This window comes from Pinus tabuliformis, chromosome 4_1 (assembly GCF_031772625.1).
Source record: "Pinus tabuliformis cultivar Carrire ecotype Pingquan chromosome 4_1, CPIR1, whole genome shotgun sequence".
Classification (NCBI taxonomy): domain Eukaryota; kingdom Viridiplantae; phylum Streptophyta; class Pinopsida; order Pinales; family Pinaceae; genus Pinus; species Pinus tabuliformis.
In genome coordinates this window covers 436,924,909-436,940,978 of record NC_142303.1, presented here as the reverse complement: position 1 = coordinate 436,940,978, position 16,070 = coordinate 436,924,909, and the positions used below count along the sequence as shown (strand labels likewise).

The following is a 16,070-nucleotide window of genomic DNA, read 5'->3' as shown; positions in this document are numbered from 1 at the left end:
TAGGATTGGATGAACGCCGGTTTGGGTGGATGTAGACCCATGTTTTTTTGTGGTGATCTTCAAATGTCTTGAGGATAAGAAAAAAATCCTTGACCAAGGTCCATGGTTTTGGGGATGAGTTGGTCTTCTAGTGAAGCCATGGTTTCCCAACTTCAATCCTCTCACTATGTTGCCGATGACTACTCTAGTATGGGTAAGATTCCCAGTTTTCCCATTCACTTTACCCATCTAGATCTCTTAGAAAAAGTGGGCAATTTTATTGGAAGATTCATCAAAGTAGACAGGGAAAGAATTTTGAAAGGCATTTTCACCTATGTTTGCATATGTGTTTAGGTAGATCCCAATGAAGTTTTGCGAGATAAAATTGAGCTCAAGTGGATGGGAATTGTGTATTCCCAACCCTTGGACTATGAAAATACAACTTTTCGATATAGGAATTACCAACAAGATAGACACCTTCAAACTGTCTGTCCCTTTCCAATAGGGGCTTCCTCCTTACAGTCATCTAAGAACTCTAGCTGCAGTTGGAGGGATCTTAAGGAAAGAGAGGGATCCAAAATGTAACACCCCTCCCTTGTGTGTCAAACTTTGCAAACCTAAGCTGAGAAAAGCTAGGTATGATGTGTAATATAAAAAGTAAATACATTATTAATAAATTAATCACTTGGAAAAGCGAGACACCAAGAGATGAGATTCTTGACAAATCACATTGGTGAATGGGAAAGGATAATTCTTTCATGGTAAAGCTTCTCGATTTAATTCTAGATAAGTTGGATGGATTGGAGATAAATATCCATTGAGAAAAACATAAAAGTTGTGCGGGAGAGAAAGGCAATCTTCTATGAGGAAAATCCTCATGGGAGAGAAAGGTGAGCTTTTATGAGATAAGCCTACGCAAATGGATAAAAAGATCCATAAAAGCGAGACACCGCTAATGGAAACCATATCATGAAAGAAGGTATTAAATACCCATTGCATAGATCAATTGGAGGCGGTTGATCCATGGCAAGAACCTCGACTCGGTGGTGAACTGAAGAGTCATTTCTAGGTTGGGTAGCGGTGCTCTGTTTTCCAAGTGTCGTTCTCTCTTTTGATCTAGTTTGACTCACTTGCGTGGATTGTTCTGTATGTTGGTTTCTTACCCTCTATGTTATAAATTCCTTAGCATATGAGAGAATTTGCTTGAGTTTTAAATGCACTGCATGTGGCGTTAATGAGATGATTTTATGGATGCACATAAATGAAATTCTGATTACAGTCACAGTATGTGGATCTTATGTAGAATTGGTGTTAACCTTTCTTTTGTTAAGATAGTGAATAGTCGTGCTTGAGCCGCTATGCAAATTTGTTAACTATAGAAATGAGGTGGATTCAATCCACTTATGTGTGGTCATAAATAGTATTTCAATTGCCTTACATGTTCAACAACTTCCTCCAAATGCTGTACGACTACCTCGAAGTACCAAATAAAATAATCATGAGATGTTGGAAATATTTATCATGGATATACTACCATAGGAGTACTATCACATGGAGTCTTATGCCCAAACATTCCCTAGTCTCAACCTGTCCTTATATATGCATGTTTAGGAGCTCTTGTCCCAGCTCGTCGGCAGGGTCTGTATTCGCCAATAAAGAGTAGAACGAGGTAAGGGCGAACTAGCTATCCCCTGAACCATTCCCCCGACCAACCAATTGTTAGGCTCACAACCCGGCTAAGCAAGGTCAAGTTTAGGAACAACCTAGCTAGGCGAAGTGAGAGAGTACCGTAGTTAAGCGCTGCAGGGTCAAAGAGAGAAGGTGAAGGGTTGGATGCCTCACCGATCAATGGGCTAAAGTAGGGGTTGGGTGCTTTGTCAAGCCCCCCCCGCTTCTTATTCACCAGTGTCGTGTCGAGAGCAAGGAACATTCTGGCAAATTCAATATTAAGCATCAATCTGCGATGAAACAGGGGATTCCTCTATAATCGGCTATGGGCTTATCTAGAAGGGCACCTCCTGGCCTTATGAATGGCATCTACACCTCCTTCCTTCCATATGCTAAGGTCAATGGTGAAGTGGGTCTAATCTCTTGCTATGGAACTTCATGCATGGACAAGGAATCAATATCTACCTACTATGCCAAGGGGACTATTAGAAGGGTACTAAATAGGACTAAAGACTATTGGCTATTGGAATGGCTAAGTTATACTAGATCTAGATCTTTATCTCGGTAGAGAAGAGAGTAAAGAAGTGAAACGTAGAGATGCGAGTATCATATGTCTAGATGAGTATAATATGTATAGAGCTCGAAGAGAATGAAATTCTCTGAGAGCTAGCCATGGCTCAAAGAGCCTCTTTTTAGTTGTTGAATTTAATGTCGACTGCTTTCTCCTTTCCCTTATTTCCTCTCTCTTATTCTTTTTTCTTTTCTCCTTTCTCTTATTCCCCTGTCCTTTCCCCCCTCTCCCTACCCGTACCCCACCCTCGCCCGGACGACCCTCAAGCGTGCCTTCCCCTATCCTCGCCCTATGATCGCTTACCGCTTATCTTTTTTCTTGAACTCGTACCTTTGATGGCTCCTCTGGAGAGCGTTCCGTTCTCCTGCGGTGCCACCCCTTACCTCTTTCAGAGTAAGATAGACTTCTTTCTTCAAACAAGTAATAGTTGTTCGAAAAAAAAGAACAACCAACAACACCCAAAGTACTCATACCGACTTTCTCTCCTACCGAACCGAAGCAAAGCGTAGGTAACCGACTTTCTTTCTCTCGATACGGAAACCGAAGCGAAGCGTAGGTAACCGACTTTCTTTCTCTCCTACCGAAGGTAACTACCAAAGGGAGGACGACAGGTAACTGACTTTCTTTCTCTCGATATGACAACACAACTACCAAAGGTAGGCATTCTTTCCGGCATCTTTCCAACTCTTGCTCTTACCTCTCTTTCCAAAGGAAGGAAGGGGGGTGTGGGGGGAAGGAAGGATCAGCTTCCTTCCCACCGCCAATGAAGGAAGGGGTTTGTAAGGAAAATATTATTAGTGCCAAATGAAAATTTATGTTAGGGATGCTTTCACATAGTTAGTTTTGTAATTATTATAAACATCACATACATAACAACCACAAATAAAAAAAGTATGTAATATATAAGAACAAAACTAATGAAGTTGTTAGTACTAAAATGAGGCATATACTATCACATGTAATCTTAGATATACTTAGTGTGAAACACCATGACATCAATGTCTGAGCAATTTGTAAATGTGCAACAAGGGCTCAATAGGGGGCTAATATTTATTTGATAGTCACGTTCTTGGCTTTGTTGCTTCATTTGAAGGAAGGAGGACACTATTGAATTATTTCAATTACATGGTTCACACCTTCCAAGTATTAGTTAACTTGCCTAAAAAGGTTCCTAACACAAGTGATCAATGCAAATATCACCCATAGGCTACTTTTGTTCACAAAACTTAACTCTCCCACTTTATTTTTGTAAAGACCCACTAATTCAAGTGTAGCCATGGTAGTTGATGCACAACCTCATGTGCACCAAAAAACATCCCATAACCAACCTCCTCGAACCAAACTTGCCCTTCCACTCCTAACACCAAAATGTGCAACACTTATCATAGGGTCCAAGGGGTATTGTCCTTGGTGGCCTCTCATCACTATTGATAACTAGGGTTGAAATGTCACACCCCATGCTTGTGAAACATCTACATAATTTGGCACATTGAATTCCATCCATGCGCACCAAGTTCTAATATGCATGCATGCTTATCCTATATCTGCTTATATTTAGGAATGCCAACCATGACATAACCATTACAATATCTTTCTTCTTATTCTTCTTCTTCTTATTACTATAGAAAAAAAGGACCCTTTTGTTATTCACGAGGAAGAAAGAAAGCACAAACATTGACAAAAAGATTGTAACTTCTGTCATTACAATGGGTTGCCAGAAGACAAGGCATCACGACCCAGAAGAAGAGAAAAAGAAGTTGTTGTAAAACCAGGGTTTTACAATTTTTTTTTCTTCTGCAAATTATAAGACTGACTAGAAATGACAATAGAATGCAACCAAAAATTGTAGAAAGTGTATTATACAACCACGAAGAGGGCCCTACTATGAGAAAAACGAAGACAGTGACTAGAAATGACATTAGCCTGTAACCAAAAATTCCCGAAAGTGTATTATACAACCATGAAGAGGCCCCTGTCAAGAGAAAAAGAAAGACATTGTATTTGAGGCTAATTGAAAGCTGAATGTAGACTCACTTTAAATTTATAGTAAGCTAGTTGATAACTAATTGAAAATTTGACTTAAAGCTGATCCATATTAGTATATGGGCATCGAATGAGAACTTTGAACTGGGTTGCCAACTAATTCATCATAATATATGTAACCTGTCTCCAGACAAATAATTCTTTTTTAGAGAGAATCTACAGTTGTATTTAGCTCCCTATGGATGTGATGGAAATTGATTTCCTAGAAGTGGTTCTTTAACTCCACAATTTTGCTTTTCCAGGAGGATAAACTTATAACTTCCAACTATGCTTTACTGTCATTTTTTTTTGGCTCCATTATAATATTTGTATGTCAACAACATGGCACACTACAACCAAGAAGATGAACAATTACATCATTAAGAGTTACAAAACCATCTTGCCATCGAATAACCAACATTAATTAAACAACCATTTAACAACATAATAGCAATTACACTATATATATATATATATATAGATCACATTACACGTATAAATACCGCATTTCAATAGAAGTTAGATGAATTGCGCTAGTCCCAAAGTTTTGCTTTGACTTGAAATTAAACTCTTCTTCACTTTGTGATTTTTGTGTTATCCACTAGCATAGACCCATCTTAAATATAGATATAATATGAGCGGAGAGGGATCCAATTTCTTCATTGGCAATTATTTTTTATGAGCAAACATTATTTAAATGTTTTGTATTTTTTTTTTAATTTTTTTTTTTTTTAAATTTATTTTGGCCGACACTAGCAAAATTTCAACTTTGATGATGGACAAACATCGCTGTAACCATACTAGGCTGTAGAGTGAGCTTGGCATATTCATATTATTTTCATCCTCAACATTGAGGATTGTGTAAAGCTCAGTGGAAGATGCCCCTTGGAATGATGGACAAACATGGCTGTAACCATACTAGGTTGTAGAGTGAGCTTGGCATATTCATATTATTTTCATCCTCAACATCGAGGATTGTGTAAAGCTCAGTGGAAGATGCCCCTTAGAATAGTTTTGATGCCCCCAAAATGACTTCCATTCTCAACCCCTCCCCATGACATGTGAACTTAAGACCTCGTAACAACTAAACCCCATACAAACCAACTACCCTACAACTTATCATGGATCAACCACAACAATACTTATTATAATAATTTAAAACCAATATTTCTAATTACTTTTCCATATTTATCTCATTTACAAACCCCTCAACCCCATCCCATTATTATTACAATAAACACAATAATATATCACCGAGGAAAGAGTTCAAAATTGCGAAAACAAAAAACGCACAACCTCTGGTCCCAACATGACAACATGAATGAAGTAGGCCTCTCATGTTGGAGATGATTTAGGGGTTATTCCATGGCCTTCTCTCCCTTTGAAACCCCCCAACCATCCCTGTAATAATTTATTATATTATCTTTAATGATGCTACTTTTACTCTCAATCTTTAACAGCTACCGGCCTTCCCTCTTCAAAACCCTTATATAGAGTGTTTTCTCTCCATCGACCTCAAAAACCCTTATATAGAGTGTTTTCTCTCCGTCGACCTCATTGCCCTTTGCCTTCAAAGCATTTTTGCACAGTTAAATCCTTTGTCCACAATCCTCGGGGTTTCGCATTCGTGTCTAATATTGGGCGAGTTTCTGGCATATTTTGGATCCATCGATTTCATTCGAGCCCTCCCTCTGTGCACTATCTGGTATTGGGATGGCTGGAACTCAGGAGGATCCTGTTCTTACACGGGCAGTAGATGACGATTCGAGAGAGAACGAGGATGATGCTGGAAAGGAAGAGGACACTGGAGCTCAGGTTGCACCCATTGTTAAGCTTGAGGATGTTACTGTCACCACGGGCGAAGAAGAGGAGGATGTCCTTCTTGACATGTAAATTTCTTAATCCATGGCTATTTCATGATTTTGTTTTCTTAGTTGAAAGTTGTTTTCATGGCCTCTTCGGTGGCCCTTTTCTTGTGCACATAAATGGGACCTTGACTATAAGGAAGATGCATTTGGGCAGTTATTTACTTCTAATTTTTCTCCTTTTTAGTAAGATCTGTTTTTATCGGGTTCTCGATGTTTTGTTCGCCTGTTGATGATGATCGGATTTGTCATTTCAATGGGGTGCTGAAGAAACTCTATGGTAGATGCATTTAGCGGGCTATGGTTTGTTTTATCGGGTAATTAGGGTTTTGCTTTTCTGTGTATTTTGTGAGTTTCTTGTTGTTTTGATGTCCCATTGATATTTTGATCAGCATTTTTTGATCTCATTATGGTCTGTAATAATTGTTTTCCTATGTTGATAGGCTGCCGATGAAGATTTTTTCGGGGATGCATTTGATGGTTTATTTGTTATCATTGGGGATTTTGTATTTTGACGAGTCTTTTTATATTTTGTTGAACTATAGGCCATCCTTTTTTCAATGTCTTTGAAGAATCTATGATGGTTTCTCTGTTATTCTGGTTTAGTGGGGGGTGTGATGGTCATTTGTTATTGTTAAGCATACGGGGTTTCGTATTTTTTGGTTTTTGGATTAGCCATTGAATACTGAATTGGGCCTATTTGATAATCTGTCTTTTGGTTATTGGCATTAGGGTGATTTGTCTTTTTATGTTGTGAGGTGGTATGATTCAGGCATATGTCTGTTTTGGTCTTCTGTCAACTGTTTTCGTTGACTTTCTATGATGTTTTGAACAGGTTGTTGATCATTTCTGTACTTTATGGGGATGTATGGGATGAGCATTCTTTTGTTATTAAATAGTTGATGATTTGTATTCTTACATGTTTGATGTTATTATTGAGTTTTTTTGTGGGATCCTTTTCGGTAATGTTAAGGAATATCTCCTGTGTTTTTAATAGGTCGTTGGTAATTTATCTTTGAATGCATTTGATATGGTGGGATATTGCGGACGTTACTTCTAATGGATGTCATGGGCTCTTAAAATGATCCTAATGCAGTTTCATTGTTTATTAATATTCCCATTCTTTTTTATATGTTTGACCCTGCAGGAAGGCGAAGCTGTACAGGTTTGACAAGGATGGGAATCAATGGAAGGAGCGTGGTGTAGGAACAGTAAAGTTTCTTAAGCACAAGGATACTACAAAGGTTCGGATGGTCATGAGGCAATCCAAGACATTGAAAATATGTGCAAACCATTTAAGTATGTAAATTTGTTTGTTTGTTTTTTTTTGTGTAATTTCCCCCCTGAGATTGTAATAGCTTATCTTACGTCCAAGTTTTAAGAGGCTTTCTGTGCCGAGAATTTGTGTTGATCCTTATTATCTGGATTATGTTTTTTTTTTTGCCTTGCAGTTCATTCCCCAATGTCACTTCAGGAGCACGCAGGTAGTGATAAAACTTGGGTCTGGCATGCAACTGATTTCTCAGATGGGGAACTGAAGGAAGAACTCTTCTGCATTCGTCTTGGCTCTGTAGACAGTGAGCACTGTTCTTAGACTCTTCTAATCCTTGTTATGATCTTTTCTTTCTTTCTTGTATTTTTCTTTGATAAAATCAATGTTTGAGTACCTATATTCTTGGATCATTTCATTGAAGGGTTGATTTTGCATATGTTCTTAGGATGCTTTTGTGCAGATTATAGTGGGTTGGTAAGGGATCCCCCTCCCCAAACACCCTATCAGCATAGTTAAGACTTGAGTTTAGGGTGGCTTTAATTATCTCTGGTAATAGCAAATGATACGGAGGATTGTGCATAACCCACCCCCTTTTTGATTCCAATAAGCAGAGGTGGTCACTATGGTAATCCGATTTCAATTTGTAGTTAGAAAATGGGGTCACAACTTTCCATATTTTTTGTTTTGTTTTGTCTTTTTACATCAAACAATAGTATATTTATTAGAACCATAGTCAACTAAACAAACAGGAAACAATTTATTTGACAGGTGGAAGAAGTGATAGGCTTAGAGCAATTGAATTGTAGGCCATGCTTCTTGACAAATTGATGAACAGATGTCTCCTTACTTGAGATTTAGGTTGGCACCATGGCACCATCCTGTCCATCATTATACACTAATCTTGTCATTATCTTCTTCACTGTGAATGACTGGCCTGTTCCCTGCAAATAGATCTGGGCATAGAGGAGCCAATCCAAGAACAATAATCTCTAGCACAAGACAATATTAATGATCTAAATACCCAATCCTGAAGCTTGAGTTTGATTTTTCTCTACTGGTTCTGAATCTCTGATTGAGAATCTCCCACTCGTCATTATCAAACCTTCTCCTTCATCATTGGCATCAGCTGCACTGCTGAGGTACTTTGGTTGGTTGTCATTGGACTTGAGAGCTTGAAGTTTCAAATGATTATAGTAACAGACAGCCAGAAAAGTCAGTCCACACCCACTCAAGTTTATGACTGTAACCTTTTCATTTATTACAGACAAAGATTATGTTATGAGCAACCAGTCCTTGACAAGACCAGCAACATTCATAGTCAAGGCTGAAGTCTTTCCTATCAGAAGAAACACTGCAAGATTAAGAGCCAAGGCACAAGCAGAAATGTCATGTAATCCAAATCAAAGGAAGAGACCCTGATTATCAGAAATGGGTATTCTACTAAGGCCCAGGGGGTGTTGAGAAAAACAAGGCAACAAGGAGCAACAAAGATGTGATGGGATTCAACTTAATCCCTTTTGATGTTCATGGAATTTGTATGAGAACCAATTGGGTAGTCTCACATGCAACTGCACTTAACTGGAGAATCACCTCCCATGCATTCATCTTGGCCTCCCCATAAGCTGAAATAGTAACTCCAATGGATATGGCCAACATATTGGCCTCGGGCTCACCTTTATAAGCTTCTTTCTTCAGGGAAACCACAATCAAATACACAGCAATGGGAATTAGAGCTTTCAGCATTTGAAATAATGATACTGAGAGGAAAACATAGGCAGAATTTGAAAACCAGAGACCCAAAGAATACACTTATCAATACTATGGGTTCAACGAGCTTGAAGACTCTTACAATAGCAACAGCCAATGTTGAGTAGAAGCCCATGTGAATCATGGTGGGACTGATCACACTAAAGTTGTCAAGCAATGGCAACTCCAATGGATATGGCTAACATATTGGCCATGGCCTCGCCTTTATAAGATTCTTTCTTCAGGGGGACTGCAATCGAATGCATATCAAATGGGCACAAGAGCTTTCAACATTTGAAATATCGATACTTTGAGAGACATGCACCAAGGGCTGCATCATTTAGGATTTGTACTCAGTTTAGGTGTCATATTCAAGGGGAAGTTGTTATGCTTTCCACCACTTCATAGATTGTTAGAGTGATGAAACAAAAGAGGCTCCCTCTTGAGGCTAGATTATGTCATTCATATCAGCTGTGTTGTTGATGTCCTAGCTCAGCCAGGTCTTACCAAAACTCTGTTGAGGTTCAAAATTTATTATAAACTAAAATGTCTTCACAAGAATTGACCTCATAAAATGCCATAATCACAAGATATGCCATACATGGCTGTGATTATGGCTCGCAAGACCCTTAGACTTTGAGCAATGAGGCTCGCAACATCACTTATGATTATGCACTCTACAATTCTGTGACCAGCTGAATGTCAAGCAATTGAACCGCAATTTAAATCCTATTTTGTCAGCAATAAGTACAATACTTTGACTTTATTTAGTGTAGAGAACCAAGCACTTATTCTGCTCATCTATAGAAGGGACAATGGTTGTTTGCCTATGAGGTATAAGGAAATCCTATCAGGAATACCCTAGGTGCCCTTCCTTCGGTACATCTGGTAGTTAGCTAAAAGTAGTTTTTCATGACTCCAGTTCTATTTTCAGTGGGCGGCTTGGCACCATTTTTAGAAAGGAGGTGCAAAGGAGCTGCCTAACTTAATTTGGGTGATTTTAAAATTCCTCTTTGTTAAATTTGGAAAACTTGAAGTTTGGGAAATGTTTATTTTGTATTTTTGACAAAGTTGACCCCGTTGATTAGTTTGCAACTTTACATGTGAGATGGAACTTTATTATTGAACAAGAAAGCTGATTTGGAATTCTTATTTGTTGAGACAAATTAGTTAGTAATGAAATTCGAGCTGATTGCATGAGTTTTTGTTTACTTATGAAGAGATCAAGCCACTTATTGCAATGGTTTAGTGGAAGCCATATTTATGGTTGTTATCGGGCAATTTTGCAGCGTTTTCCTCACTTCAGCCACTCAACAATAGTTAGATTTTGCATGAATAGGCCACCCACCTTTGGGAATTTGGGGAGCTATAAGAGAACACTAAATGGCATTATTTTCTAGAGTTTTCTCAGTGAGCAGTCAACGTTCTCTTCCATCCTTCCTTTCTCTCATTGCTGCCTACATCTCTGTGCAGTGCATACTATTGCAATCATTCTCATATTTTATCTCCATGATGCAAACAATCTTTTGACTAATACAGTGATGGAGTTTGACCATGCAGTTTCTTTACAGCTCTCCAAATTCGATGGTTGAACAGTGTTGTATGTTGCAGTAGTGTGAATGACCTAAGTGCCTGTACTTTGAAGATTTTTTATCACTTAAAAGTGCACAACCATCTTTTCTTCTTTCATATTTGGTGGTCGTGGACTGGGATTTTGCATATTATTTGATCTTATAAGTTTCTTGTGTCCTTGGATGCTTACACATATATCAATGAAAACTACTTTCTGTGCTGATCACTCATATTGACCAAGCATATGCTTCCAAGTGCTGAAAGTGCATGAACACGAGGGACACCCTCCTAACTGGAGAAATGACAGTCCAAACAGAGGAGTAATTAGCTGTGACCTTAGGCTAATTAGTAATTTCTCATAGCTGTTTCTTAGTTTTGCACAAATCAGATCAGAGAGAGAACACTTCCCAATACATAGTATTAAAAATTATAAGATGAAGTTTGAATTTAAAAAAGTCAAAGGATGAACCGAAGTCTTGGATAGCTAACGCAGATCTGACACCTTCATGAGACAGAAATTAGAATGCATGGACAGAGACTACTAGGAGCTTTCCAGAATATTTCCAATCTAGCTCATGCATGGACGAGCACAAATTCTCTTCAACAAGAGAATGTGCAAGTTAATTAATCTTCAGTAAGTTGACTACATGTGGATGAGATATAGTGAATTATCTACAAGTTGAAAGGTTCTTTAGCAAATGTATGCTAAAAACATGTGGATCTAGATTAGCTTAATCTCCAAGCTAGGTTACAACTGAATGTACATCATGGGGGGTAAACATGCAAGGGTCACTTGATTGTCAACAGCCATATACAAGGAATTCATATCACCCACCTGAGAATCGGGCAAACTGAAAATCACTGATATGTCGATGTTGCATAAGGAGAACACATATTGCCCTATTTCCAGCTAGAGGCCCCATTATAGTCAAGGTTTGCATTTTCAAGACTACAGGGATTGCAATTTTCATTCACAAGAAAATTTGTCCCATTTTCTTACCAGAATATGCATCGAGAAGAGAGGCTGAACCGGTGCCCCTTATTCCATGCCTAATCATCAAGCCCAAAATAACACATGCTTTTCTTGGTGGAAAACATCACTTGTGGATGACAATTTAGCAGAAGCATGAAAAACCATGTGAATGGGATTATCGTGCACCTAGATAACTAAAAAACAAATAAGTCTATCAAGGATTGTGCAGACGGAACTTGGAAGCAGTCGGAAAAATCCTTGTTAGGACTCGAAAGGCCCCAAACATCTAAAAAGGTTGTGAAGGCTTTAGGGAACAAAGCATGATGCTACAATTCCAACACCAGAAGTCAATAAAACGTTTTTTTCTCTTTTACAATGTCATGAAGATCGTAACCTCGAATACTAGAAGAGGTAAGCCAGAAAATAAGGGTAGAGCTCTATAAAAAGAAGCTAATATTTGACAAGCCTGACATTGTGTTTGTCTAATAAACAAAGTTGTCAAGTGAAGCAATTGAAATGGTATATTTGAAAAAACACAAAAGATAGAAGAAAACAATGGGCAGAGTATATGGCCTTCTGATATGGTGGGATCAATACAAATTTTGTACAAGTATATGTAGGGAGATTATGGGTAAGCTAAGACTTCTCCTCGAGCATTGGAACTTGTAATTTTATGTAACCAATGTCTATGGAACTAATTTAGTTGTTTCAAAACCTATCTATTGGAAACTCTTGTAATAAGAAATGAAGAACTATTGCAATTACCCTGTAGAGGCTTTAATAACACCTGGTATTCTGGTTAGTGATTTTATTGGACCTCATGTGCATATCCTACATGCACAGGATGGACTATTCCTATGTTACAGGGTATTATTCTTATTATTTAGGGTGCACATCTTCAGGTGCTCAAGAACGATTACTAGAACAGTCAGTTAATTCTGCAATTTAAAGGATGAAAAAGGAGGTTATAGGAGTCTAGTTTTGGTTCTCATCCACAATGTCACACTAGTCTGCCTGGGCATGGTTCTCATGGTTTAATAGTGACTTGAGGAGTCATAATACCACAGATCACTAAACACGAACAACTAAGGTAGCCCAAGGACAATAGCCATCTTTACACATTAATTAACAGGTTTACATTAATTATCCTAGGGGGTTTTAATACTTCCAAATGCTTAAAAAACAGTTAGCAGAGCATTCACATTACACATTCCAGCAATCTTTTCTATAAACCAACCAAATGCAGTCAGGAGAGCCCTCCTTTTAAACTATACAACCTTATTGTTAGTATGATCAACCTTATTTTAATATATAGTGTGACAAACCGTATGTGACAGGCAGGTGGAAAACTTTTCTCGCAATTGACTAAGCGACGTCCTGCGAGCCAGACTTGAGACGGAAACCCTCGTCAGAAGTATATGCTTGGCTCTTTTCCAAACAAATGAAGAGTCAATGAGGTTTTGTGTAATCACTTCTGGTATCGTATTGGGTTATTGTTAGAAGCGATAATTGGATTCGGATTCTCATCAAGTGAGTTGTTCTGCTTTCTCAATTTGAGAGGGTTTGTTTGGAGGGAAAAACGAAAGAGGACATACAAGAATAGTGAGGGGAAAGATGCAGAGGAAGAGGATTGAGAACATCGCCAGCAGGCAGGCTACATTTTCCAAATGTAAGTGGATTGCTGAAGAAAGCTTACGAGCTCTCGGTGCTCTGCACTGAGAAGTTGAACTTGTGATTTTCTCCCCAGCAGGAAAGCTCTATGAACTGTTTTTTAGTGAAAATCCTACTATTTTGATTCTAATAATCATGGCTATGCAAACCTCATGAGATTCTTACTAATAACCCCGGTGGTGCAAGCCCTAGTAAGCTCGATGTTGAAAAACTTAGTGTAAAACCTCCAAATCGCTGGTTTTGTTGTAGTGCTTATTGGAGAGTATATAAAAAATTTCACACCTTTTTATGAGATATGGGAGGAAAACATGTTAAAGATTTTTAATAAATATAAAATTTCCAAAATGATGCTAGTTACGTGTGATTCTTTTTTCATTGTTTGTGATTATGAAAAATGAAACTCAATGTTTTTTCATTAGTGCACACATATTTCATTATATAATTGCATATAGAAAAATCATTCCAGAGCCGAGAACAATAAAAGTGAAGAATTTATGGCCCAACGTTATATTTAAGGGAGATGTTTAAGGATGACGTTTGAATTTTGTTTTTCATTTTAAGACATTTGGAGCAAATATTAGGAAGGACTTTGAGAAAGGATTGTCCTTGATTTTCGAAAATGGAGTTGTTCCTTTCCAGCCATATGCCCCAAGTGACCATCAAAGGGAGAGCTCATATGTTTTTTGGACGTTTTCTTTATAGCCATTTTTTTACACATATCCATAGAGTCCCCATGCCATTGATGTGAATTACTTGTTCAGTTTTTTTTAACCAAAATTTTTAACCAAACAAGAAAAATTAAAAAAATACCTCAAGATCAAAGACTGAAACAAAGACCTATTGACATACCTTTTAAAGTATGGAAAGAACTTGCAAAATCATATGAGAAGTTGGATGCACAAAGAAAAGCCGGCAATGAGAGCATTCAGGTATTGAATTTTTCATTAAACATTATTTAGAATGTATTAATACTTATAAGTATCTTAGACATGTATTTGTGTGAAAATAAATTGAATTGGTTTATGTTTAAGGACAAGGCATCCAAGGCGAGGTTAACCAAGACAAAAGTCACTCATCGTAGTGGCCAGAAAGGTTTAAAAGCACTGATAACAACCTTTGTAAGTATATTAAACATGTGATATTTTTTTAATAAATTTTGTACTAGAAGAAAGTCATTGTTATCTAATTTCTCCCTATTTACTGATTGATAGGAACTAAAATATGGAAGACCCCAAAATCATTTGGAAAAGGAGGTGCTGCAGCAAAAGAGATGGGTTGAATTTGTTGTTTGGATGGACTCTATGGTATGTAATCTTAGTTGGATTTCCAATATACTTTTAAACCATATTTTCATTTTATTTTTTAGTACTATTAGATATTATATCTTACCTCATTTTATGGTTAACATTGTATAACAAAAACATGCGTTGTGTTATGTAATTAATACTAACATGTAATATTGATTTTTTTTGTCAGAATGCTATAGGTAATGATTGCCAAGACGATGATCCAAATTATGTTCAACATATATCAGGAGATGATGAGGATGAGGATGAGGATGATGGTGGTGAAGGAGGAGATGATGATGATAGTTGCGGTGTTGGTGATGATGTGGATCAGAGTAATGAGGATGGTTAAGATGATCATGAGGATGATCTTGGTGGTGGTAGCTAGGCATGCACATGCATTGTTTTTTATGAAGAAATTATTGTGTAGAATGACATTGTTATGTTTAGATGGGTGTTGTGAATTTACCCTATATCAATGAGACATTTTGATTTTGTAATCATACGATGAGTTTGATTTATGTATGTTGTTAATTTATCGTAGAATAACGATATTCATGAAATATTTTGATTTGTTAATCATATTTGAATTTTACTTGTTTTGATTAAAAATAATACTGATTTTATTAGTATTATGTTGCTATTTTATACATGTTTTGAAAATTGTTAATGACACATTGTTATTTTTTTGGATGGATGTTGTCAATTTCTCTTAAATTTCTTTACAAATGATTTTGAATTGTGATATCTGCGTTAATGATATTTAGAAACTATCATATATTTCACTATGAATCTATAAAGGGGGTCATATATGTAAAGAAAAATATACTCTATATAAGAAGTCAAATGCGGATGTAACCATGGATGCAAAATTGAAAGTAAAATTGGATGTTAAACTAGGAATAATACAAAATGCAAACAATTGACATACAAAGTGTTTTAAATTAGAAGTGAAAAATTGTGCAATAGTTGACACAAAGAAGGGAACAAAACATGGCATACAAAAGGATATCAAATTGGGCAAAAACAAGGACACATAAATGGGCACCAAATTAGATGCAAAAAAAGACAACAACTAGATGTAAAATAAGATGCAAAGTTGAGCGTTAAAAAGAAGCAAAAAACGTTACAAATTATGCCAAATGATGATGCAAATAATGGTGTAAATTTGGGATGCAAACTTGGGTGCAAAAAAGGAAAAAAAAAAGATGTAAGAAAAGACAAAACAAGATGCAAAATGGGGCTGAAAAAAGGTGAAACCAAGGATGCCATATTGGATGTAAAAAATGATTCCTAATCACATGCAAATTTAGGCTCGAACTCAGACACAAAATTATATGCAAATGTGGACACAAAATGAGGCAAAAAAAGATGCAAATTTGGATGGTGAAAATGATGTAAAACTAGACACCAAAAAAATGCAAAATTGGATGAAAAAGTCTGT

The 16,070-nt window shown here is 37.1% G+C and overlaps 1 protein-coding gene across 3 annotated transcripts; it reads left to right on the top strand.

Annotated features, from left to right (window-relative positions):
- The first annotated feature begins 5,790 nt into the window (after positions 1-5,790).
- Positions 5,791-15,160, top strand: LOC149176192 (ran-binding protein 1 homolog c-like). Of its 3 annotated transcripts, none has more exons than XM_089419900.1 (5): positions 5,791-6,129; positions 7,253-7,404; positions 7,557-7,682; positions 14,552-14,644; positions 14,817-15,160. In XM_089419900.1, the coding sequence occupies exons 1-4, from the start codon at positions 5,954-5,956 to the stop codon at positions 14,617-14,619; spliced, it is 522 nt and encodes a 173-aa protein (XP_089276026.1). In that variant the 5' UTR covers positions 5,791-5,953; the 3' UTR covers positions 14,620-14,644; positions 14,817-15,160. The 3 variants fall into 3 exon arrangements, with proteins under 3 accessions (XP_089276026.1, XP_089276028.1, XP_089276027.1); XM_089419901.1 differs by lacking the exon at positions 14,817-15,160 and adding an exon at positions 14,372-14,458 and having other exon boundaries at positions 5,794-6,129; positions 14,552-14,629; XM_089419902.1 differs by lacking the exon at positions 14,552-14,644 and having other exon boundaries at positions 5,793-6,129; positions 14,817-15,159.
- Positions 15,161-16,070: the final 910 nt, after the last annotated feature.